We start from the raw sequence: 27,615 nt of genomic DNA, 5'->3' as shown, positions 1-27,615 counted from the left end.
TATCTCTTTGTATATGCATCTGTATTGCACCCCCTCAGTGCCTTTCTTCCTCTTCCTTCCCATAGATCATGTAGGGCCTGTGTCATTTTGATATTATGTAATTTTGTAAATCTGTATTTGGTCAGTATTTGTCTGTGATGTGTGTCAGGAGCAGTCAAAACAGAGTCTTCAGACATTTATGACATTGTGCTGTCTAAAGACTGTCTTTCACACATAAGTGTTTGCTATGTATGGGCCTGGGTTACATTTTTGTGAATTGCTGTGTTTGTTGAGCTCTGATAACATTCCCCCGGAGTTGCTGATATTCACTGAGGGAGGCAGAAGTCATAGTCTTGCAGTTGCTTCACTTAGTCTCCCTAATGTATCTAGAGAACAGGAACTATTTCTATTTCTAAGAATTTCTTCCTGTTTGTCTTTCACTTAAAAGTCATACTCTTGATAACATTCTTGATATCATGGATGTCAGCTATTATCCTCTGAAAAACATTTGCAAGCTTTCTTTGGGCAGTAAACAAAAAAGATGATCAAATGAATCATTTATTTCTGTCAATAAGAATATCAACTTATCGTACACAAACAGGACCCCTGCTTAATCTTTTCAAAAAACAACTGCCACCACCTACTGAATTGTAATATCTACATAGTAACTGAAATAGGTAGACTCAATCTGGAATAATCTCTTAGGCTTAAATAGAGTTTCTACTCAAATAAGCAAGATGAGATGTTAGGAGCTTTATTAGTGTAATTTCTCTGAAAATATCAGAGTGCCAAAATCTAGGATTCCTACTAAGCTTTTATCTTATTTTTTTTCCTGTTGTCACTTCTGCTAAGCACATCATTGAACTTCAGAATATTTTCCATGTTTCCCACCCACCTCCCAATCTCTTATAAAAATTAGGTAGTCCTGGCAGGCGCGGTGGCTCACACCTGTAATCCCATCACTTTGGGAGGCTGAGGCGGGTGGATCACCTGAGGACAGGAGTTTGAGACCAGCCTGTCCAACATGGTGAAACCCTGTCTCTACTAAAAATACAAAAATTAGCTAGGCGTGGTGGCAGGCGCCTGTAATCCCAGCTACTCGGGAGGCTGAGGCAAGAGAATTGCTTGACCCTGGGAGGCGGAGGTTGCAGTGAGCTGAGATCACGCTACTGCACTCCAGCCTGAGTGACAGAGCAAGACTTGGGCTCAAAAAAACTGTTTTAAAAATTAGGTAGTCCTTTGACAGTGGTTCTTAAATTTTTGGTCTTATGATTTTAGATGTCTAAATATTATAGAAGACCTATAAGACTTTTGTTTATGTATTTGGGTTATATCTGTCAATATTTACTGAATTAGAAACTTAAATCGAGAAAGTATTTAAAATTATTTAGTATTTCATTTTAAAATAACAAACCCATTGTGTGTTAACAGAAATAACATTTTTATGAAAAATATTTTCCCAAAAAAATTGCTGCAAAGAGTAGCAGTTTGTTTTACTATCTGTAATGGTGAAGAAAACAATGGCTACGGCCAGGCATAGTGGCTCATGCCTGTAATCCCAGCACTTTGGGAGGCCGAGGCGGGCAGATCACGAGGTCAGGAGATCGAGACCAACCTGGCTAACACGGTGAAACCCCGTCTACCAAGAATACAAAAAAAAGTTAGCCGGGCATGGTGGCAGGCGCCTGTAGTGCCAGCTACTCCAGAGGGTGAGGCAGGAGAACAGCATGAACCTGGGAAGCGGAGCTTGCAGTGAGCCAAGATCATGCCACTGCACTCCAGCCTGGGCCACAGAGTGAAACTCCATCTCCAAAAAAGTAAAGAAGACAATGGCTACTAATACGATTTGGTGCCATTGCTGGTGTTCATGCTAAAGTGCCAGCAGTTTTACCTACCATTGCTTTCGAACCATTGGTACCAATGTCAACACAGTGGCAAGAGCAAATAAAATCTTGGCATTTTTATGAAAATAGCTTTGATTGTGTGATCCTCTGAAAGGCTTCCAGGGACACTTTGAGAACCATATTCTAGAATGCCTCTTTGTCCATAAAATGGAAATTTATATCAAGCTGTTTCTGTTAAAAGTGTTTTGTTTTTTTTTTCTCTCCTCCTCTGGGCCTTCATTATGCAAGTAGAATGGCAGGCCTGCAGTCAGTGTGAACAAATTTTAGAATTATTTGAGTATGATGATTGTTTTAGTTAGCATCATAGAAGTAGATATAAAAGAGAGCACCCAGTTGGTCCACAATGAGTTCATCCAATTGGATGGCTATATATTTTTCTCTTTTGTGTGGTATGTGTGTTATATGTGAGGATATAATGAATTTGGCTCCTGGGTAGTTATAAAACACATTTTCGTGAAGCGACATGATTTTCATGAATTATGGCAGTACCTACAATGTGCCATTTGGCTATGCTAACTTTTTCTCCCAGTCTGCCACAATTTCAAATATTACTGCTTCAATTTGTATGCCAAAGATTGTATTAAGCACTGTAACATTTCTTGACTTTTCATCCCTCTTTTACCTGGAACCAAAATTTGTAACATTGTAAAAGCAGTCCAAAAAACTGATAGATATGCCAAGTTAGCAGAACATGAAGAGCATTATCTTCTAAGTGGTATTCTTCTGTTATCTTCTTCATAAAATGTGTTGTTCCTCTGATGTCCCTGGACTGTTGGATTTTTTATAGTTCATACCAACAGAACTGAGGGGGTGTGTGATGCTTCATATATGCAGACATACAGTGGAGTTTGACTCACATTCAATGCATGCGCTAGTGCTCACGCTTACATACCCGAAATTTAATGATTCATCAGCTGTGCAGTATTTGACAAAGTAATCAAAATGAATACATTTATAAATAAAAATACTGCTAAAGAACAAGGATCTGCAGAGGTGACCCTCTAATAAAGAGCCCTATCTACTGGTAAGTAACCTAAATAATTTCTAACTTGGAAAGCTCCTTGGTGCATGATTATTACAAATACTATAACCATAATGCAACTATTCTACCAATGTAATATAGATATAACACTATTGTTTAAGTATTTTACCTTTAAGTGTTCTAAATTATTAATTACTAAATTGCATATTCAGAAAAAAAATTTAACATCAAAAGTATAAATACAGATTACTTAGTTGAGTATATTTTAATTCTTATCTCCTTTTAGAGTTCATAACTTCATTACAAAATTTGAAATTGTTTTATTAGAGTATTTGAACTCTAAACATAAACTCCCATTTTTTCCATGTTTATTTTTTATTCTTATTTTGGTAAGAGGCCCATTTCTATTATATATGGGCTTCCACAGCCAAACCAGATAATTATCTGTAATTAGCCAGTCATCAGTTTTCAGGGACAATAAGCCTCTGTTGACCATCTCTCATACTTCACTCTAAAAGCAGGAATAATTAACAACAAAGACCACCAGGCAATGATGAACTGGCATATAAGATAGCTCAACTCTGTATGTTCTTTTCTGAAAATCACCCACCTACTTCCTTATCTATAGATTAAGAACTATAAGGAGTAATAATAATAAAAAAAATAGCAAGCCAACCCTGCCAAGGGATTGGAGCTATGAGGAACATGTATTTTTGTAAGAAAGAGTTTTGTCTTTAGATTGCAAAGAGATAACTTAAAAGAATTTGGGGAAAATTATTAGCTTGAAAATGGCATATCATTTTAAAGAGAAAAAAATTTTGAAAGAGCGTTTCTGTATCTTTGGATGAACCAGTTGTGGACAGTTATAGTGTTTTGCATAAACATATGAATTTTTGTATTTCTTTCTTAGCTTATTCTAAAAGGCAGTACTTTTGGTTTTCATTTTGGTTCATTTACCTTCAGCTTTGCTACAGGTATTCTATTATTGCCATGAAGAACCCTTGTGGAAATCCAAGGCATGTTTAGTACTTCAAAGTCAATTAGTTTCTTAGAAAATGAAGGCAAACAATGATGACAAGGCCATGTTAACCTCATTCTCTTCACCTCTCTAAGCCAAACTTTCCTCTCTCTCACTGAAATGATCTGTCACTATAATTAAATAAAACTTTAAAAAGAAAAATATTTTAGGTAACTTTTTTTTTTTTCTGGTGTATCTCTTCCTAGCAGTCATCAGGAATGCTCTGGTTGCAAATATTCAGAACCAGTCATTTTTGTGTATTTATTATATACTTTTAATTTTGTATTATGAAAAGTGTTTTTAAAGGATTCTAAGATTTTTTTCTTTCTTGGTCTTTATTAAACGTGCTACTTTTCTCATGCTTTTCATATTCTGTGATTTCCTGTAATGCAAATGTTACTCTAACTTTTTCACTCAAAAATTAGTGGTAATGTTTGTTTATACTTATTAAAGGCCTGCTTTTTAATGGTGTAAGACCCCGTTTAAAACACTAATGATTTGATAGTCTTCAAACTATTTTTATTTCTAAATGCCTTTTGGTTATTCAAAGGATTCAAAACTAAACTCTTCTGAACTAATGTTTAAAATGTTCAAGACAATCATGTGAATGGACTTCATTTTCTATTACTGTAATTTAAATAACTTTGAGTTTCCAGTAGGGAAAATAAGAGTTGTTTTCTTCTTATAATGTTCATTTGGCATGTCAACACTTTCTTTTCTGTTGTTGTTGTTTTTTGTTTTTACAGATTCACTTCAAGCTCAGCTTATCAATATGGGTGTTATTCCTACCTTAGTGAAATTACTGGGCATCCACTGCCAAAATGCAGCTCTTACAGAAATGTGTCTTGTTGCATTTGGTAATTTAGCAGAACTTGGTAAGTCTTAGTCATGAACCACAAATGTAATTAACTTATTCATGTGCTTACAATAAATTTTTCTTTAGATATTAAGAAGCTAGAAATCCACTTAGATTGTATTAATTTTTTGAAGCATTTGAGATATTTGCGTCAATATTTTAAAAAGTAAGTCCAATTAGATCTTATGATTGCATTGTTTATAATGAGAGCTATTTTGTTTCCCTAATAATTTTATGTATTAGTGTTTAAAGCTTACACTGTACATTATGTAATAGAGTTGAATATTTAAAATTGTCTCCACATGGCTTTAATATTTTTACATGAGGGATGGCAATTGTATGTCCGTGGGTAAAAATAAGATTGAAATGTGTTGCATAGTGGCTCATGCCTGTAGTTCCAGCACTTTGGAAGGCCAAGGTGGGTGGATTGCTTGAGCTCAGGAATTCAAGACCAGCCTGGGCCCATCTTTACAAAAAAATACAAAAATTAGCTCGGTGTGGTAGCTTGTGCCAGTAGTTCTGGCTACTCAGGAGACTGAGGCAGGAGGATTGCTTGAGCCCAGGAGGCAGAGGTTGCAGTGATCCGAGATCACACCACTGCACTCCAGCCTGGGCAGCAGAGCCAGACCCTGTCCCAAGAAAAAAAAAGAAATTTATTACATTTCATATAAATTGCATGCTTCTCAGGTAAAGAGGAATCTAACAGACTAAGGTTCTTCATCCTCTTTTCATAAAATCTCAAAACATGACAGAGGACTTTTTTCTATGAATGTATGTGTTACAGTATTAGAAAACAAAATCTGTGGAAGCCTTGAAATTCAGAAGGCAAACAGAACCAGACCAATGATGGAAACACATCCTAGTCATAACACAGAGGAGGAGGATGGCCTCAGTACCTCCATCTCTTTTCATTTTTCTCTTTGTTATGGATTACCATTTCTTTCTTCTTCCCCCTGCCCCCCGCTTCTTATCTTCCTTCACAACTCTAGGTCTGAATCTACTCCACAATTATGTTAATAATAAATTATTATGGGCATAGTGAAATGAAATGGTGTTTTGTCATAGCTAAATACAGTAGTTACAACAAGCAAATATATCAATTCTGTTACGTACCACATTTTATAAATAAAAGCACAAAGTCACTAATCTTGGTTTTTCTAACTGAAAGCTCATCTTGATTTTAATATTTTACTTTTGTTTTGTCTTCCAGCAAAGGGAATAGAAATTATTTATTAAAGATATTTAGTAAAAGTCGTTCTTACTTAGTGGGTCAATCCTAGTATTTGTGAATGTTTCTCATTTTCTCTCTTCATCTGTTTTTTCTTTTTTATGCTAGCCTAATTAACACATTTTTTCTGTCATCCAAGTGAGACCAAGAATAAAAGAACATTCATTTAGTATTTGACAGAGTTATCTTTTTTGTGATTAAAATGGAATGTAGGAGTTTGTGTTCAGTATGGTTGGCAGAAATAAAACAGAAATTGTGTTATAATCCCATACTGATAGTGTAACAGAAACATGATTGGTTCAAATCTTTCTTCATTTGCCTTTGGTTTTATGAAAATCAAAGAGTGCAGGTCCTTCGCTGTTACATTTTAATGTGAGTAGTTTCTAGAACAGCACTGTCCAATACAGTAGCTACCAGCCGTGTGGCTTAATGGGCATTGAAATATGAAGTCTCAATTGAGATGTGTTCAGTATAAAATACACAATCGATTTCAAAGACTATGAAAAATATAAAATATCTCACCAATATTTCATATGTTGATTGCATGTTGACATGATAATTTGAATATATTGGGTGGAATAAAATATTAAAATGTTTAACCTTTTTAGCACATCTTACTAGAAAATCTAAAATTATATATATGGTTTCATTTTTGGCTCTCATTATATTTATGTTGGACAGTGGTGCTGTAGAAAATGAACTGCAACAGAGTCATCCTTCACCCTGTTAAGGCCCCTCCCTTTTGAAGTTTTAGGAGAGTACATGGAAGAAAGCAAAGATTAATGAAATTTATCTCACCTAACTTTAAGGGAAAAGTCAGTACCAAGTAAGGAAATTACAATAATCCTTGGATAGGTTGTGCTGAATACGAACTTACGTAATTGTAGTTGTTTGCTGAGGAGTATTTCATCTCTTTTATGGTTTTGTGTCTAAATCTTGTAAATCCTTCAACATCAGGAACTGTGCAGAAATCCTGCTTGACCTCGTGAGAAGAGAGTTGTTGTTTGTTACCCAAAACAGTCATCGTCCACCTCTCAAATGAGAGTCAAGGAAAAGTATTAGTCATTATTACCTCCTCTTGTGAAAAGAATGTAACAAGAACTGTGGCAGTGGAAGAGGGTGGGCTTTGAGTTTAGTCATAGGAGTTACAGGAGTCTTTTAAAACTTTAAAAAACTTATTCCATGTAGTATGTCCATATAAGGAGTCTTATATTTTACAGTAAAAGATGATCTTGGATCTGTATCAAACCTTACTCAGCTTTACAGCACCCCTATGAAGTAACTTGGGCCTAATCCTTATAGTTAACCCAACCCTGTGATTTATTTAGTAATACTAATTTAGGATCATACATACAGTTGAGAGCTTCTTTGAGAAGAAAATTCATTTATCTAAGTTATGAACACATGAATATCGAAGTATTTTAGAGTTCTCAGACAACTTACATATTTGAACCACAAATACTTCAATATGTAAATATTGGTATAACTCTTGCTCTGTTTAAGACATTATAATAATATAAATACAAAATATTAACATTTCTCAAAAAATGCCTTGCATAAACCCAGATTCCAAATTGCTCACGTTAGGGCAATAGTTTTCAAACTTTTTGACTATGGCCCATAAGAAGAAATACATCTTCATATCACCACTTACTGTATTACGTGAAACTAAACAATACTTATTATCCTTAACATATTCAGTGTACTCGTCCTAAAGTGATCACATGACTTGTTAGTGGATCTCTGTCTGGCATTTGAAAAAAACAGGATTATAGGATTTCTATTAGTCATAAATCATTTGGAAAGCAGTTTTTTGTATTAGAGAAAAATAATTCTTGATGTACATTCTTTTTAAAAGAGAACTTGAATTCTCACACAAAGCATCTTTAAGTGATAGTTCAAATAGTTTCATGTCTCATTTTAGTGTCCATAGTTATTTTTACTAGGTACATAATAGGCTTAGCTTGTCTTACAAGTTTAATCAAAACGTTTGGTTGGTTTTTTTTGTTTGTTTGTTTGTTTGTTTTTGGAGACAGAGTCTCACTCTGTTGCCCAGGCTGGAGTGCAGTGGCGAGATCTCGACTCACTGCAAGCTCTGCCTCCCAGGTTCATGCCATTCTCCTGCCTCAGCCTCCCGAGTAGCTGGGACTACAGGTACCCGCCACCACGCCTGGATAATTTTTTTGTATTTTTAGTAGAGATGGGGTTTCACCGTGGTCTCGATCTCCTGACCTCGGCCTCCCAAAGTGCTGGGATTACAGGCGTGAGCCACTGCGCCCAGCCTCAACTTTTAAAGTAATTAGGCAATTAAAAATTTTAATGGATATAACAAATTCTCAGTGATTATGTTTGCTTTGCTGAGTATTTATAAAAGTTTTTCTTAGATAATAAATATATACTTGCTAACTGATGTTTTAAAGTTTCCATAATGTATACCATGCCAGCCTGTGCTTTCTCACTAAGCAGTGTTTTTACTGAGCCCTGTGAACTCTAGAGATACCTGCAAAAGTATTGTTGGAAGAGTCAAAGGCGGGGAATGGTTTAATATTTAATTCAATCATTTTATCCTTTGGGAAAAAAGTGAAAGGTTTTTCAAAAGCTAAAACCCCAGAAATAAGCAGAAGTATTTGCCCTGTAACTGTTGGTCAACTCTGTTAACCAACCCTTTTTAAACATAAATACTCTTTAGGATAGCCAAAGTTATCAACCATCCACCTCTTATACTTTCCAGTCTTACACTTCTTTTGGGTATCTCAGTGGATAGTGCTTGGCACATATTATTAAATGAATAATAATATGAATGACCAGATCAATACTGTGATATCAGCGACATTTGGGAAATGGGAGTGTATTAATCCGTTTGCACTACCGTAAAGGAATGCCCAAGACTAGGTAATTTATAAAGAAAAGAGGTTTAATTGGCTCATGGTTCTGCAGGGTGTACACTAAGTATGGTGCCTGCATCTGCTTCTGGTGAGGGACTCAAGAAGCTTGTAATCATGGCAGAAGGTGAAGGGGGAGCAGGCGTGTCACATGGTGAGGCAGGGAGCGAGAGAGAGAAAGGGGAGGTCACAGACTCTTAAACAACCAGATCTCACATGAACTCACTCACTTATCACCAAGGGGATGGTACTAACCATTCATGAGGGACCTGCCCCCATGATCTAATTACCTCCTACCTGGCCTCACCTCCAATATTGGAAATTACATTTCAACATGAGATTTGGAAGGGACGAACAGCCAAACCATATCAGGGAGTTTTAATTGGCCAGATAAATAAATAAGGAAAAATAATTTGAGGATAAAAGCAGAGCACTGTGTACTGAGAGAGCCCTGACCTGGTAGGAGAGATAAGAGGTAAGTAAAGAGTTGCAAAGACAACCTTGTTTACCTTGCTGATTTCTCTAGTATACAGGGAAAACATGCCATTGAAAAACTGCTTCCAAACACTTTGATACGAGTTGCTGTGTTAAAATACCAGGTTTGTTTGAGAGGCTGCATAGACCACCTCTATTCAGCCTAGTCTCCCCCAATCTATGTTAAAAGATAATTATGCACCCAATTTAGGTTCATACTCTAATTTCAGTGGTTACTGCCCTACACCCCATTTGAAGGAAGAAAGGATAAAAGAAAAATAAGTTTATCTAAGACTTCTCAAGTTTATATCATGAGTCTGTTATGCCCATGTAATAACTAGGCTATATACATCGACACGTGGAACATGTGTGCCCCAGAATAATGTTTCCCCTTTCAGAGTGAGCTTTCTTGCCTGTTAACAAGTACTGTATTTTTATTGACTCATGTAAATATCAAGTGTTTAAAATTCATGTCACATACTTCTGAATATAACATATTACTAAATGCTACAGTTACTTTTTGTCAATGTTTTTAATAAAAGTGTTAAATTTGTGTACTTTTGCTGACAAGTGATGAAATGTAGCAGCTTAAAGATGAAATGGAAATAATTTAACAAGTGCAGTCTATTTCGGAGTTGGGACAGAAAGGAAAATATAGCTCTGCTTTATTAAGCTTCATAAATTTTATAGGATTAAAGATGTTTTCATTTTTTCCATAATAATGAAAAAAGATTGTTTTCCTCCTGATTGTTATTTATGCACACATAATGTTAAAGAGAAATTGGCCTTTAACCCAACACTCTTTAATATAATTTTTTTTGTTCTCTTCGAGTCCCAATTAATGTGTGTACATAATTTTTTATACTTAAAAATCATAGCATGAATATGGTTTTAAAGTATGCATTCTTATTTAACATGGAATAAACAGAATGAGACTTCGCCTCTTTTAAAATTTTAGTTGGAAACTAACTAAAACTCTACGGTAAAGAGATTTCTTCTTAAAGGCTTAAGACCTCAAGGATTGGGAGCCCAAGGCAGGAAGACTGATTGCAGCAGGAATTTCAAGACCAACCTGCACAATATAGTGAGACCTCCCCCCTACCCATTCTCTAAAAACAAAAAGCAAACAAACAAGAACAACCTCAAGGAAAGGGAATAACAAAGAAAAGCAGGAGAGAGGATTGTGCAAGAACATCTTGGGACCTGGGAAGAAAGGCAATAACTTACATAGCAAACCTTTGACATCTAAATCCTGGATAAGAAACCAAGAAACCCAGTTTGCATTTCACAATCTTCAAAGAGCTTGGGATTTGGTGGCATCAAGATTTCTAGACCCTCTTTCCCCTTCACACCTTGTGATGACTACCCCTTGCCTATCCAAGGAGAATACTATACTTCTTGTCAGGATAGAAGAAAAAGAGGGTTTCTTGATGAGGGATATCACACTAAATTGAAGTAAAAGGTACCACAGTACCAATCCATAAACAGGTTAAGTGAAATCTGAGTGCTGAGAACCACAGTTTTATTGTCCTATTTGTCTCCCAGAACATAGACTTAAAGTTCTTTATATTGAGGGTTCTCTACAAAAAGCCAGCAGATTACCCTATAGGGAATCTTGCAGTCAACAAGACTACTCATACTCATAGCTCATAATCAGTTTTTTTTTATTTTATTATTTTTTTTTAGTTCCTAACTTCTTCAATGGCAGACAGCTCAAGAGGTGAGGGCAACTTCTAAGATGGGAGATAGAGAAAAGCAACAGTACACTATTCTTAAGGAGAACAGAAAAGAGCTTGAGCATTAAGAACAGTTGCTAAAATGAAAGACAAAAACTGGAGAAATATTTGTAAAAGTAAAGCAAAAAAAAAAAAAAAAGAGAAAAAATATAAGAGGATCAGACCAAGAGTATTAGAAAAGTTAACAGGAGGAAACTGCCAAATAACTCAAGTATCACAGAACTGAAATACAAAATTTCCTACATTGCAAGTATCTGTCAAATAAATGTCCTAGTGAACGAAAATACACCCAGACCATAGCACATCAATGTGAACTTTTACAATGCTGAGGACAGAACATCTTACAAGCTTCTAGAGAGGATGGGGGAAGTAAAGTTGAATGCAAAAGATAATTCTGTGGAGAAGCTTCTAGAGAGGATGAGGGAAGTAAAGTTGAATGAAAAAGATCATGATTTCGTGGACATATGTCTCAAAACAACATTGGCAGCCAGAAGAAAATGCAATATTGCCTTCAAAATTTTTAGGGAAGCCAGATCAATTAGGCAAGAAAGAAAGGGTGTCAAAGTTGGAAAGGAAGAAGTCAAATTGTGCCTGCAAACATAATCTTACATCAAGAAAAACCTATAGACTCCACCAAAAACCTCTTGGAACCAAAAAATGAATTCAGTAATGTTGCAGGATACAAAATCAGCATACAAAAATCAGTAGCATTTCTACACACTCACAGTAAACTAGCTGAGAGATCAAGAAGGCAATCCTATTACAATAGCTATAAAACATAGGATAAACTTAACCAAAGAGGTGAAAGACCTACAAGGAAAACTACAAAACACTGATGAGGGAAACTGAAGAGAATACCAACAACTGGAAGAACATCCCATGCTTATGGATTGGAAGAGTTAATATTGTTAAAATGGTCATACTACTGAAAGCAACCTACAGATTGAACCGAACCCCTGTCAAAATACCAATGATTTTTTTTTTTTTTTTTTTTAGAAATAGAAAAAAAAAAGTAACTTAAAGTTTTCATGGAACCACATGTAAAACCCAAACTATGAAACTAGTAGACAAAAAAGAGAAATGCTTCAGGACATTGGTCTAAGAAATGTTTATGAGTAAGACTTCAGAGCACAGGCAATATAAGCAAAAATAGGATCATATCAAATGAAAAAGCTTTTGCAAAGCAGAGAAAACAACGGAGTGAAAAGAGAGGCTACAGAATGGGAGAAAATATTTGCAAATTATTCATCCAACTGGGGATTTTTTCCAGAATATCCAAGGGACTCAGACATCTCAACAGCGGGGTCTCACTCTGTCTCACAGGCTAGAGTGCAGTGGCCACCTTAGCCTCCCAAGTAGCTGGGACTACAGGCACATACCACCATGCTCCATTTGTTTTTGTATTTTTTGTAGAGGCAGGGTTTTTACCATGCTTCCCAGGCTGGTCTCGAACTCCTTGGCTCAAGCAGTCCGCCTGCCTCAGCCGCCCAAAGTGCTGGGACTATAAGCATGAACCACTGTGTCTGCCCCAATCCTGTTTTTAAAATGGGCAAATTATCTGAACAGATGCATCTCAAAAGAAGACATACAAATGACTAACCAATGTATGACAAAATGTTCAGTATCACTAATCTTCAGGGAAATGCAAATCAAAACAATGACGTATTATCTCACCTCAGTTAGGATGGCTATTATTAAAAAGACAAAAATTAACAAATCTTGGTGAGAATGTGGAGAAAAAGGAACTCGTACACTGTGAGAATGTCAACTAGTACAGCCACTTAGGAAGGTTTCTCAGGCCGGGCGCGGTGGCTCAAGCCTGTAATCCCAGCACTTTGGGAGGCCGAGACGGGCGGATCACGAGGTCAGGAGATCGAGACCATCCTGGCTAACACGGTGAAACCCCGTCTCTATTAAGAAATACAAAAAAACTAGCCCAGCGAGGTGGCGGGCGCCTGTAGTCCCAGCTACTCGGGAGGCTGAGGCCGGAGAATGGCGTGCGGAGCTTGCAGTGAGCTGAGATCCGGCCACTGCACTCCAGCCTGGGCGACAGAGCGAGACTCCGTCTCAAAAAAAAAAAAAAAAAAAAAAAGGTTTCTCAAAAACCATAAATGGGCCAGATGTGGTGGCTCACACCTGTAATCTCAACACTTTGGGAGGCAGAGGCAGGAGGATCACATGATGCCAGGAGTTTGAGACTAGCCTGGGTGACATAGGGAAACCATCTCCGCAAAAAATTTAAAAATTAGCCCGGCATGGTGGCACAGGCGTATAATCCCAGCTACTTGGGAAGGTGGGGTGGGAGGATCGCTTCAGCACAGGATGTTGAGTAAAGTTGCAGTGAGCCATGATCACACCACTGCACTCCAGCTTGGGTGACAGAGCAAGACTCCATTTCAGTTTTAAAAAAACACAAATAGAACTACTATATGATCCAGCTGTCTCCTTACTGGGTAAAGGGAAGAAAGTATATTGAAGAAACATTACACACCCGTGTTTATTGCAGCACTGTTCACAATAAATGTGGGATCAACCTAGGTGTCTAAAAACATGAACAGGTAAAATGTGGCATATATATACAAAGTGGAATACTATTCAGCCACCAAAAAGAATGAAATCCTGGTTTTTTTTTGTTTTTTTTTTTTTTTTTTGCAACGACATGGATGGAACTGGAAGACATTATGTTAAGTGAAATAAACTAGGAATAGAAAGTTAAACACTGTATGTTCTCACACATGTGGAAGCTTAAAGTTTTTTATAGAAGTAAAAAAAAAAAAAAGGATACTAGAGGTTGGGAAAGGTAGAGGGAAGAGGAATAATAGGGAAAGATTAGATACAAAAGATACAAAATTACAGCTAGATAGGAGGAGTAAGCTTTAGTGTTCTCTACCACTGTAGGATAACTACAGTTAACAGTAATATATTACATAGTTTCAAATAGCTAGGAGGAGAATATTGAATGTTCCCAACACAAAAGTACTTGAGATGATGAATATGCTAATTACCCTGATCTGCTCACTATTCATTATATGTAACATCACAGTGTACCCCATCTACAATATTATTTGTGAAATAAACTTTTTTAATTTTTTGAGGGAAAGTGACTTCCAACATAGAATCCTATACTCTGTCATACTGTCAGTCAAGTGTAAGATTATAATAAGGATATTGTCACACATGAACATCTCAGAAAATTTATTTCTTAAATACTTTTCCTCTGGAAGCCACTGGAAGTTCAGTTCCACCAAAACAAGGGATTTAAATGAAGAAAAACTACATAGGAACTGAGAACGAAATCCAACAGGAATCCCAAGTATTACAGTGATGTTATTGTCCCAAGTGGCATGTTTTTAAGGAGCAACCAGTCCAGGTTGGGTTAGGTCAAAAAACTGATGGGATGGTGCTTGGGAGAGTTCTTACAGGAAATGAAATTGATTAATATCTAAAGTGAATGTATTAAGAGAAGATTAGACAACTGATGGAGTGTTGGGAGTTGCATTAATAATAAGCACATAGAAAACTACGCAAATGAGAAAACACTATTCCAGGAAGAATGAATTAGTGTATTGCTGAAACACAACTAGTGATATAAACAAAATTACATATAATTAGAAAGATGGAGAGTATGATGAACACAGGAAAGAAAGAAAACTAATGTTTCATCTTTCATAGTAGAAATCTGATGAGAAATACCAATTTTTAGCAGTACAAATATGTAATTTAGATATATGTAAGTAAACAGTATGAATTAGCTAAAAGAGCTTTATGTATTTGTGAGGAAGAATAAATGGAGGAGAGGAAACTGGAGTCTGCTGGTAATAATATTAGGCCAACTCTTTGAATTCATAGAGTTTTAATAAAAATAAAACCTTAGTAAAAGAGGCTTCTTGCCAAAGGCCTGTTGAGGGTCTGTGGCACTTAATTGATAAATATAATGTCCAAATTATACTTCATTCTGTCTTTTCACTCTATTCACCTGCAGGTTAAGTACAGATTTTGTTCCATAATTCCTGTATTAATAATGATGCATAATTTCCTTGTGCTGGCAAACAGAGCCTGAGTTACATAGCAGCAATGACTCGGTTTCCTTTTATTAAATGTTTGGAGGAAAAGAATGTGGATTAGAAGAAATAGAGTGCCAACACTGTTCTTTTACAGAAGAGTAAAAACATGTAACTAGATGAATAATGATGTCTGTATACTTTACGTATGATTTTATGTTTTTGAAATTCATCTCACTTGGACAATTCTCTGAAGCAGAGGAATAACCAACAAAGTTCCAGGGATAAATCATCTCTACTTATTTTTTATTTTATTTTTTTCTTTTGGGGACAGAGTCTCACTGGGTCACCCAGACTGGAGTGCAGTAGCATGATCTCTGCTCACTGCACCTCTGCCTCTCAGGTTTAAGTGAATGTTGTGCCTTAACCTCCTGAGTAGCTGGGACTATAGGTGCATGCCACCACGCCTGGCTAGTTTTCGCATTTTTAGTAGAGACAGAGTTTTGCCATGTTGGCCAGGCTGATCTCGAACTCCTGGGCTCAAGGGATCTGCCCACCCCAGACTCCAAAAGTGTTGGGATTGCAGGGACAAGCCGCCATGCCCGGCCTCATCTGTAAATGAAACCTCCTCTTTGGGTGGAGTTTGCTGACATTTGCTGAATATGATCTCTGAGAGTTTCAGTATCTTATCGGAAAAGACACCCTACCCTGACTTTTCCCCACCCCCTTGGCATGTGAAGAGCTAAAGCTGTAGTGTTTTATGGCATTAAAGAATCATACTTAAAGTCTTGGAGTAGATTTTTATCATTTTGGAATAGATCCATTGACATGTGCACCAAAGCAGTGTAATAAAATGTTGATCAAAACTATATTTAACCATATTAATGTGTGTTTCTCCTCTTTTAAAATTGAATTTGCAATATATTTTACTTGATAGTAACACAAGAGATTTACCAGAGACTAGCAAGTGGAGTGTAACCCTTATAATTCATTTACATGTTCATTTAGTTACTCATAAATAACTTCATTTTGGACACCTGCTTTATACCAGGGACTATCCTGTGTACTATGTTTCTGGTGGTTGAAGCAGTATGTACTGTCCTTGCCCTCAAGGAGCTTATAGTTTAGTGTATAAGATGGACATTTATTTTTAAAATAGTTTGCAAATAAACTACCGTATAATTACAATTTATGATAATTGCTAGTATGAGAAAGTAACAGAGTAAGGTAAGGGACTGATTTAAATTAGAAGCATCAACTCTAGGTGGGAAAGATCATTTTCAGACAATATTTTCAAAATGTCTACCTCCCACATACGTATTATACAGTAGCTTTCTCACGACGCTGCTGGAGGATGCTGCCACCAAAACAAAACAAATGAAAGAGAAAAGGCATAGATAACAGGATATCTAATACAGGAAGGAGAGAAGTGATCCATCAAGATAATGATAAAGAGAACCCAGGATGCCAGCTTTGCCACCAGAGAGACCAGTATATATTAGATTAGGTCAGAATTCACTGAAAGAAATTTCTAGAAAATAGGATAATGCAACCAAAGACATTGAGAGGAGAATTGGAGAGAAATGGAATGGATTTGGGTTGGATTTTGGAGGTAGATTGGTGGACCTTGGTGATTGATTAGGTGTGGAAGTTGAGTGATAAATGAGCTATGACTGCTAGATTCCTGCCTGTTCAGATAGACGTAGTGTTCATATACTGAGTTGAGGGAACACTGGAGGAAGAAGATTTCAGAGTATGTCGAAAGCCCCTTTTCGGTATTGAGTTTAGAATGCTAGAGAGATACTCAAGTAGAGATGTCAAATGGGCAGTTAAATAAATAGCCTGATGTCCAGAAGAGGGTTGTGAATATTTATGTTGTATAAATATCAACACAGAGATGCTGTTTGATGCCATGGAAGACAATTAGATAGCCTCAGGTGAGAATAAGGACTGAGAACGTAAAGCAAAGGACGAATCCTAAGGAACTAGAATTTATAGAGGTCTTGTGGAGAAGGAGGAACGATTATTAAGAGATTGCTGAGTGTAGAGGCAGGTAGGCCAAAACTAGTAGATTTAGTAATGCATATGAGTTGAGAGAGTAGAGGCAGTGTATATAGACAATGTTATCAGAAACTTGTTTGTAAAAGTGAAAATGAGATTGAATGGTAGTTAATAGAGGTTGATTGGGGGAGGATGTTTGTTTTAAATATATTTTATGTGAGAAATACCAAAGTATATATAAATGCTGATCAATGGTGAGGCTCTAGGAGAGTTTGGAGATGCTGAGAGGCAGGAAGGAATGAAACTCCAATTACTCATGCAGAATTAGTCTTCAATAGTGGATACGTCAGGACCAGGGTAGAAAACATGGCACTTTAATGATACTAAAGATAAGTCACCTTTAATTCATCCATATAGAATATAATGTTATGAGAAATTTTTCGTCTTTGACTAAAATCCTTAAAACTGTGAATTTATGACTTAGTAATTTTATTGTTGCCGTGATTACCTATATGTTATGCTAGAGAACCTTTTTTTATAGCCCAAATATAATTAGGTCAGAACATTTTCTCTAAAACCTTAGACATTTTTCCTTTTCAGGGACATTAAAAATGCATTTGATTGTTCCTATATTTGAAGAGTATTTGTATTTATCAGTAATGGTACAAAATGACCAAGTATTGAAAGTAATAGAAAACAGTTTCTGGGCTTAATTTGGTTTAAGTTTTTCTTTTTTATTTTACAGAGTCCAGTAAAGAACAGTTTGCCAGTACAAACATTGCTGAAGAGCTAGTAAAACTCTTCAAGAAACAAATAGAACATGATAAGAGAGAAATGATTTTTGAAGTTCTTGCTCCATTGGCAGAAAATGGTGAGAAAAATAAATGCACCTTTGGATTTTCAATCATGTATACTTTAAATTTTTTTCCTAATATTATTTAATTGCCAGCCATTTGACTCAAAACCATTCTTTATTAGTGATATGTTTTATTTTGCATATCTCTAACTTTAGATAATTAGCTATGTTATCTACTCCGTAACTATATCTACATTGGCCAAAGCAACTTTCCAGGTTCCTTTGATTTTAAAATCTTAGAAAAGATACTTCTGTAGCTAACACATTCTTGTGCCATTCTGGAAAAGGCAGCTGCGAGGCTGACCTCTACTTCTATACACTTGTAAAGCAAAGGGGATAAAAGTTGGAGTCTCAGGCCTGCCAACAGCGAAGATAGTGGTTAATCACTCTCTTCTTTGGGCACAAAAATCTTAAGAGATGCATCGCAGAAATAAGAATGAGTCAGAGGAAACAAACCATTCCATATTAGTAATTTTTCAAATATAATGTCTAGCACATACTCAAAGAGGATCAGATGTTAATACATGAGACAAAACATTATAAGCAAGAATAGGCAGCAAATCTTCAGATACTGGAATTATTAGACACTAATTCAAAACAAGTATACTTATTGTGTTCAAAGAGGTAAAAGTAAGCTTAAATAATTTAGAAGGAAACTGAAAACTATTTTTAAAAAGTGACGTAGCAGATTTAAGAATGAAATAAATGGAAATTTCTGAATTGAAAAATACAACCAAAGTTAAGAATCCAGTGGGGGGCTTAATAGCAGATTTAATAGATACTGTTGAATTAAAGAACCAGTGAAGTGGAAAATGGGTTGGAAAGAAATCCAATATGAACTAAAATGAAAAAAGAACCTATTTACATAAAAGAGAATAAGAGGTCAGAGGATAAAGTGAGACATTCTCATATGCATTTTTTGGAGTCCCAAAAGGAGAGTAGAGAAGGTGGGGAGGGGAGTGTGCAGAGGCAATATTTGAAGAAATTTTGGCAGGGAATTTATCAGAAATTATGAAAATGCAAAGATCCAAGAAGCTCTTTAAACCCAAAATACGATAAACAGAAATCCATATCTAGATTCCTCATACTGAAAATGTAGAAAACCAATGACCAAAATCATTATCTTCAAAGTAACAACAGTTTGTCTGACAGCTACCTTCTCAACAGCAACAATGGAAGCCAGATGTTATAAATGTGGTTTGTCAGAAGGAAAGTGATACAGATGCAGGGGAGAATAAAGACCAAAAAAACCAGTGAATATGTAGGTAAATCTTATGAACATTGAATATATTTGAAAAATAACTTACTGTGAAGTTTACAATGTACAATTATATGATTTAAAATATACCACAAACTGAGCATATAAATAAGAAGAGAGGTAAAAGGAGTTAGAGTCCTAAGACACTTGTGTTATCTGGAAGACTCTGGTTATTTAGTCACTTCAACTTTTAAGGTGACTACTAAAGTAATTTTTAAAAATCATGTATAACTACCAAACAAACTGAACAAATGGAAGGGACTTACAGAAAGATTTTTTAATACCCTAGCAATGCAAAACAAGAAAAAAGAAGAAAGAAAAAGGAACATGAATTATAGAGGACAAATAGAACATAAGAAGTGCAGTTTTAAGACACAGTATTTCAGTAATTATGTTAAATGTGGCCTAAATGCTCTAATTAAAAGACCATTTGTCACTTGTGTTTTAAAATAAACAGTTATACTACTTAAGCAATACTTATTAAATAGGAGATTTAAAAGATTGAGAATAATAGGATGGAAAAAATGTACCACTGGAACCTAAAGAAGGCTGGGGTAGTTATATTAATATCAAGTAAAATATTTTAAGATGAAAAGACTTGCTAGGGATAAAGAGGGTGACTTTAGTAATAAAAGATCCAATTTACCTAGAAAAAAAATGACCATCATACATTATCCCAAAACATACAAAGCAAAAACATTCAGAACTATGAAGAGAAATAGACAGATCCACAGAAATTGAGAAATTTTAATACCTCTTTCAGTAATTTATAGAATAAGATAGAAGAATAAAGTTATAGAAAATTTGAAAATGATTAAGACAATTGATTTAATGGACTTATTTTAGAACACTTCAACTACAGAGTTCTTTCAAGTACATATGAAACATTTAAGAACATGTATACTTGTCATGAAAGAAAGAAATTTCAAAAGATTGCTATCATACAAAGTATTTCTTTGACCTAAGTGAGTTGTCTAGTAACCATTTATAAAAAGAAAACCAGGAAATCTCTGTATGTTTACATAGTAGGAAATATACTTCCAATACCTCAGAGGTCAAAAAAGAGTTGTAATGGAAATTAGAAATTTTTCTAGTAGTAAAAATGAAAATAGTCTATCTCAAATCTTACATGATACAAGTAAAGCCCTATTCAGAGGGAAATATTTTGCTCAAAATGCTTTTATTAGAAAAGGAAAAGAACTAAAATCAATGAGCTCAGTATTCATCTCAGGAATTTAGGGGAAAGAAAATATAAACCCAAAAACCCAAAAGGTAACTTTTCAATCCTCACCTCCCAATTTGTGTGAATATGCTCATAGTAGTCTCTGATAATCTTTTGTATTTCTGTGGTAGCAGCTATAATGTCACCTTTATTGTTTCTGATTGTGCTTATTTGAATCTTCTCTTTTTTTGGTTAATGTAGCTAGTAGTCTATTAATTTTGTTAATCTTCACTTGTACTCCCTAAATCTACAAAAAAAAAATTTAGTAGTTAACTGGAATAAAATACAACAATGTTGACAAAATCCACAAGTAATATATATTCTTTTAAAAAGCAGAAGAAAAGATAGGGAATCAACCTAAGTGTCCATCAGTGGATGAGTGGATAAAGAAAATGGGTTGTGTATACACACACACACACATACCATGGAATACTACTCAGCTATAAAAAAGAATGAAATAATGTCTTTTGCAGCAACTTAATTGGACGGCATTAATTCTAAGTGAAGTAACCAAATGTCACCTGTTCTCATAAGTGGGAGCTATGCTCTAGGTACACAAAGGCATACAGAGTGGTAGAATGGACTTTGGAGACAGAAGGATGGAGGGAGTGAGATGAGGGGGTGAGGAGTAAAAAACTACTTTTTGGGTACAGTGTACACTATTCAATGATGGGTGCCCTAAAAATCCTAGACTTTGCCACTATATTATTCATCCATGTAACCAAAAACCACTTGTACCACTAAAGCTATTGAAATTTTAAAAAATAATAATAATAAGCAGAAGGAAGGAAATGTAAAGAGCTGAAATAAAATGGAAAACATACAGTGCAACACAAACATATAATTGCTACAGTTGAGTCTGAAAAGACATTGGAATTGATAAACCCCTAGTCAGATTCATAAATGAAAAGGGAGAGAAAGCATAATTAACCAAAATTAAGAATGCAAGAGGAGGAGACCTTACCACAGGTCTTACAGCTATTAAGAGGATATTATGAACAATTTGATGCCCATATATATGTGTATGTACGTGTGTTTGTGTGTGTGTGTGTATATATATACACACACAGGAATATATATATATACACACACACAGGAATGTTCAGAGCAGCATTATTTATAATGAAAAATTGGAAACCAATATCCATTAACAGAATGAATAAATCATAGGATATTAATATAATGGAAAAATATAGAGTTATGAAAAGGAATGAAGACAGCTATAACTATTACTGTGGATGAATCTCATCATGTTGAAAGAAAAAAGCCAACACTGAAAAATACATATTGTATGATTCAATTTATATAAAGTAAAAAAAAAAGTAAAACTAAATTGTAGTTTTTAGGAATGATTGTTTACTTGGTAAAACGAAAGTATAGAAGTGATTGCCATAATAATCAAGATAATTTGAGATGAATGAAGGAAGGGGTTTGTTATCAGAAACAGAAATGTAGAGATAGGCTTCCTGAGTTGTTGGTAATGAATTTCTTAATCTAGGTGATAGATCCATGGTTATTTGCTTTCTAATAATATATTAAACTTAACTTGCATATTTTATGCACTGCTCTGCATTTGTGGTTTTCTTCCACTCTTTAAAAAAAGTTTTTAAATACCTGTATATGATGCATACGTGATACATACATGTGTACATTTATACATGTGTGTGTAAACAGTGGTGATAAAGATATATGTCCTTGGACAGAATGGTTTTGGTAAATGTGCTGGGCTGTCTGCTTTGGCAGAATGTGTTGCTAATCCTATTTAAGGTAGTTTAAGCCTTCCATATATTTGTTTTCAAGTATTTGATTTCAGTCAAATTATGAGATCATCTGTAAACTTTAACATTGACACATTTAGGCTGGGTGTGATGGCTTATACCTGTAATTCCAGCACTTTCAGAGGCCAAGGCAGGAGGATTGCTTGACCCCAGGAGTTCAAGACCAGCCTGGGCAACACAGCAAGACCCTGTCTCAAAAAAAATAATTGATTAAAATTTTAAAACTACAATATTGACACATTTAAAATTTCTTAAATGTCTTAGGTCCTATGTTTTAGGGAGAAATTGGTTTTTCATCTCATTGGTGTTTTGGCAAAGTGAAAACTTTATTGTGACCTTCAGTCACTTTTATGCCATAAAATTACCTGTAACTTTCCTTGCAGTATTTCAAAATAACAATATGTTTATTACTGTTTTCCCCTGTGCCTTCACATCTGTTTTATAATTGCACAATGGATAGAATGATACCATTGAAGGCATATTTTTGGACTAATTTTTTGCATGTATCATCCTTGATTTTCTCAGTACACAAAGGAGAGTGATTTCAGTAGAAGTAGGGATTTGTGTAGTTCAAGGTTTTTAGTATTTTTAAGGTTTTTTCATCATAGTTTTTAATTCTAGTCGCCACACATCTCTAGCCCTAGCATTCTGTAACCAAGGAAACGCCCTACTTTTAGCATGGCACAGTGCAAGTATACCTTTTAAAGAAAAATTCCAGGTTGAATACTCTGTGTATTCTGAGATAATATTCAAAAGAAGATCAGTGATCCTAGTGATTCAAAAATGCCAAATTTTAACACATTAAAATTGCCTGAAAGTCTTAAGTATTTATTTTTACAAGTCTTTATTTTTCCTAAATGATAAGGTGAAGCTGCCATTGCCATATATGGATGCATATACAGCTTAGGGAAACCAATGACTAAAATAAAATCCAACTAAAAAAATAAAATTTAAATTTAAAAGTTTCTGGCCAGGTAGTGGCTCATGCCTGTAATCCTAGCACTTTGAGAGACCAAGGCAGGAAGACTGCTTGAGGCCAGGAGTTCAAGCCCAGCCTAGGCAACATAGTGAGACCCTTTCTCTACAAAAAAGTTTAAAAATTAGCCAGGCATGGTGGCATGCACTTTTAGTCCCAGCTACTCAGGAGGCTGAGATAGGAGTATTGCTTGAGCCCAGGAATTCAAGGATGCAATGAGCTATGATCACACCACTGCACTGCAGCCCGGGCAACAGAGCAAGATGCTGTCTCTTAAACAAAAAATTTGTGTTGCAAATGTATTTTTCATGTCAGTTGATTAGCATTTATCTTAAGGCGTATCAAGTACACTCAAAGCATTTAGATAGGCCAGTTTAGGTTAAAATACAAAGATGAGTAAGGTGTATCTATCTGGGGAACCAGCCCCCAATGTTTCAATGTAGGTTCTTTCTGTTTTCCCTAAGTGTTGGCCCATCTGAGAAATAAAGAGAAAGAATACAAACAGAGGAATTTTACAGCTGGGCCTCCACATCCCATATCGGTAGGTCTGTGATGTCTCCTGAGCCACAAAACCAGCAAGTTTTTATTAGGGATTTCAAAAGGGGAAGGGGTATACAGGGAGTAGGTCACAAAGATTAAAGGGCAGTAAAGATCACAAGGCAAAGGGCAAAATTAGAATTACTGATGAGGGTCTATGTTCGGCTGTGCACGTATTGTCTTGATAAACACCTTAAACAACAGAAAACAGGGTTCTAGAGTAATAGTGGAGTAACACTAGTTGCCTTCAGAGCTGAGTATCAATTTGTTTAGATGCTGCAAGACATTGTGAAAAATGTGACAATTTCAAATGGAAACATGAAATAAAGTTTTTTGTATGTTTAAACTGAACTGTCAAGATAGTTTACTTTGAAGATTTGAGTTTCAAAAATGTATTATCTAAATCATGCATTTTCTTAGTTTCTTATAATTCTTTATAATGGATTTCTTATACCAGAGCTCCTATTTTATCTCAGAGTTTGATTATTTTGTTCACATTGTTCTTTAGATGCTATTAAACTACAGCTGGTTGAAGCAGGCCTGGTAGAGTGTCTACTAGAGATTGTTCAGCAAAAAGTGGATAGTGACAAAGAAGATGATATTACTGAGCTCAAAACTGGTTCAGATCTCATGGTTTTATTACTTCTTGGAGGTGAGCTGTAATTTATGCCAGCCAAAGAATGTTGTTTTCAGATTTTTTTTAATTTATTGTCTCTTCTGTAAATACTACCCTAGGCATTTTCTCATATTCCTATCTCACCTGCTGTTGAGGTGATGATTTTGACATCTTAAACATGTCATTGATAGAACCAGACATAACGAACCCGAAAAAGAAGTGTCTTCACCATCTTCCAACGTTTGAAGAGCTGTCCCATAGAAGAGATAGCTTTGGCACCAAGGGACTAAAGAAAAGCTAGATGGCTCCCTAGGACTTGGACTAGAAAAATGCTAAACTCTATTGTCTAGTATCTATTAAAAGTTTATTATAAAAAGAATCATTACTTTTCCTATTATGAATGTAACAGTTTGTGAAGTATGAGTTTCCCAGTTGGATATTCACCTAAGAATATGAATTTGTTACTCTTAGTTTTCTCATGCTTAACTATTTGTTTCATTTACCTCCAGATGAATCCATGCAGAAGTTATTTGAAGGAGGAAAAGGCAGTGTATTTCAAAGGGTACTTTCTTGGATTCCATCAAATAACCACCAGCTACAGCTTGCTGGAGCATTGGCAATTGCAAATTTTGCCAGAAATGGTAAGCATATTAGTTCCTCCTTTGTTAGTCAAATACTCTGTATTTGTTTATTTTTGCTTTGCCGTCACATATACTAAAACTGGAACAGTTTAGAAGTTCTGTAATATGTGTATAATGCTGCTAACTTTTCAGAAATCTGAAATACTTATAGTGACATTCCTAACAAATTACATATTTTATGCAATTCAACTAAATTCTAATAGTTTAAAGATCATGAAGTGCTTCTTTTGAATACTTGGCATTTCAGAGCTTAGTAAGTTTGAATCCCATTCTAGTATACATATGCTTTCTTTTGCCTAGTGATTTTATTTTGGATCTAATTATTGAGTATTCATTCTAGGATTATTGTGCCTCAACTTATACTTTTATGCCCATAAAACTTAAGTATGAATAATCCCTTGGCTGTGTGTAGAATGTTTAATTTAGTTTAATAGTATTTTAGGGGGCACCAGACTTCTATGTTATGAAATCTGGCACTACTAAAAAACTCAAATACAGTCTAGAAACTAATTCTTATGTTCCTCATGAAATATACTATGTCTAGGAAATACAGTTTATTTTTCTTTTTAGTTTAATCATCTTCCAATACGAACTGTTGGTATATATTATAATGGCTGACTTACTCTATTTTTACTCCTCCTTTTTGGGAGTGACTCCCTAATAATGGAGGTAAGAGTGCCATAATATGGATAATTATTGAAACTAGATATGGGGTAAATAGTGGTTCATTATAATATTCTCTCTGCTTTGTAAATGTTTGAAAAATAATTTAGGTATCAGCCATGATAGCAAAAGGTAGAGTACTATCACTATAACATTGGGAGAACACAAGCATCACAATAAATGAAAAATATTGGACAATCTAACCATGTGTTTCTACTTCTGATATATTATCTGGCTCTAAACTGAAGATTTTTCTGGTAATTTTTCTGATTTTTAAAATTTTATCTAGTTTAAGAATTTTTATAATACTTCTCACTCAGTGAACAGAAGAACCTATAAATCTGATGGGAGAAAGATTTGGAATTCATTTTATTGTATGCCTCCATTTTCCCTAATGTAGATAATAGCCAGACATCAGTATTATAAGATATTTATAGATATTTTAAAGAGGAAGAAAAAGATGTGTGGTTTTTTTTTTAGATGGAAATTGTATTCATATGGTAGACAATGGGATTGTAGAAAAACTTATGGATTTACTGGACAGACATGTAGAAGATGGAAATGTAACAGTACAGCATGCAGCACTAAGTGCCCTCAGAAACCTGGCCATTCCAGGTAAGACTTAAGAATAGAAGGCAGCTATGTAAAAAATAAAATCCATCATTTGGGGAAGCTATTTACTGTATGTGATTTGTGAACCTGCTCTGATGAAGAAAATTAAAAAGAAAAAATAGTCTTCACATTGTTTACATTTTTTCATGCTAATAAATGGAGATCATATGTTAAATAAGTTTTGTGAGACTGTACAAGAATAATCTCTGCCTTCATTCAGATATCCTGTTACCTTTTGTGAATTCTTAGATTTTCATCATGTTATATAGTTAAGCTTTTTTGCGGTTTTTTGTTTTTGTTTTTTTGAGATGGGGCTCTCACTCTGTCAGCCAGGCTAGAGTGCAGTGATGCAATCCTGGCTCACCACAGCCTCTACCTTCTGGGCTCAAGTTATCCTCCCATCTCAGCCTCCTGAGTAACAGGGACTGCAGGCATGTGCCACCATGCCCAGCTGATTTTTTATTTTTTGTAGAAACAGGATCTCACTATGTTGCTTAGACTGGTCTTGAACTCCTGGGCTCAAGCAGTCCGCCCACCTTGGCCTCCCAAAGTGCCGGGATTACAGGTGAGAGCTACTGCACCAGGCCTTAAGTATCTTTAGTTGAGGTAGAATAATGACATCAATTAACAGAGTCCCCTCAAGAATGACTTTCAGTTGTTGGTGGTGTTTTTCCATGAGCAGACGTACAATATTTTAAAATAGCCTTAATGTGCCTTTGGAAGTCATGAAATCACATTATTATGGAAAATACAACAAAAGATAGTTAAAACTATTCTTTTATTCTACTTTCTAAAAATAAATTTTTGGTTAGATGAAATAGTACAATTACATGATGATCTAATCCATTTGAATTCATTTGGTTTATATAGGATAGTAACATTTATTAATGTCTATAACATTTATATTAACACAGTTGGATCAAAAACGGAATTGTGCTTTATTGTTGTAAGAGGGTAACTGTGTAAGTAAATGTTTTGGATTGGGTTTAAAAAGCCATGATATTGTCATAAAAATTATGATATTGTCTGTTATCCGCTTATACACAAATAGGATACGGACACACACATAAACAACTGAATTCCATTCTTAAAATTGACAAAAAAGTGACAGAATTGTTTCTAAATGGAAAAATATAACATGGATCTTAAAGACACTCAATAAACCTGTATTGAATTGAATGTTTATCAACAGGAATGCTAATACCATTTTAACCATAGTCTCTCTTTTTCTACAGTTATAAATAAAGCAAAGATGTTATCAGCTGGGGTCACAGAGGCAGTTTTGAAATTTCTTAAATCTGAAATGCCCCCTGTTCAGTTCAAACTTCTGGGAACATTAAGAATGTTAATAGATGCACAAGGTAAAAGAAATGTTTTCCCCAACTTGCATTTTTG

The 27,615-nt window shown here is 35.2% G+C and overlaps 1 protein-coding gene across 1 annotated transcript in view; it reads left to right on the top strand.

Moving 5' to 3' along the window:
- Window positions 1–27,615, top strand: part of RAP1GDS1 (RAP1, GTP-GDP dissociation stimulator 1) — a 143,405-nt gene that overhangs the window by 93,041 nt on the left and 22,749 nt on the right. Inside the window, exons 4-9 of the mRNA XM_011967247.1 lie at window positions 4,630–4,758; window positions 17,807–17,932; window positions 24,197–24,340; window positions 24,814–24,945; window positions 26,089–26,223; window positions 27,456–27,581. Of these exons, the coding sequence (XP_011822637.1) occupies window positions 4,630–4,758; window positions 17,807–17,932; window positions 24,197–24,340; window positions 24,814–24,945; window positions 26,089–26,223; window positions 27,456–27,581 (792 nt within the window). The remainder of the gene's footprint in view (window positions 1–4,629; window positions 4,759–17,806; window positions 17,933–24,196; window positions 24,341–24,813; window positions 24,946–26,088; window positions 26,224–27,455; window positions 27,582–27,615) is intronic.

The sequence above is a fragment of the Mandrillus leucophaeus genome, unplaced genomic scaffold (assembly GCF_000951045.1).
Source record: "Mandrillus leucophaeus isolate KB7577 unplaced genomic scaffold, Mleu.le_1.0 Scaffold795, whole genome shotgun sequence".
Taxonomy (NCBI): domain Eukaryota; kingdom Metazoa; phylum Chordata; class Mammalia; order Primates; family Cercopithecidae; genus Mandrillus; species Mandrillus leucophaeus.
Note: the sequence above shows the minus strand (reverse complement) of the source record. Positions and strands in the feature narration are given on the sequence as shown.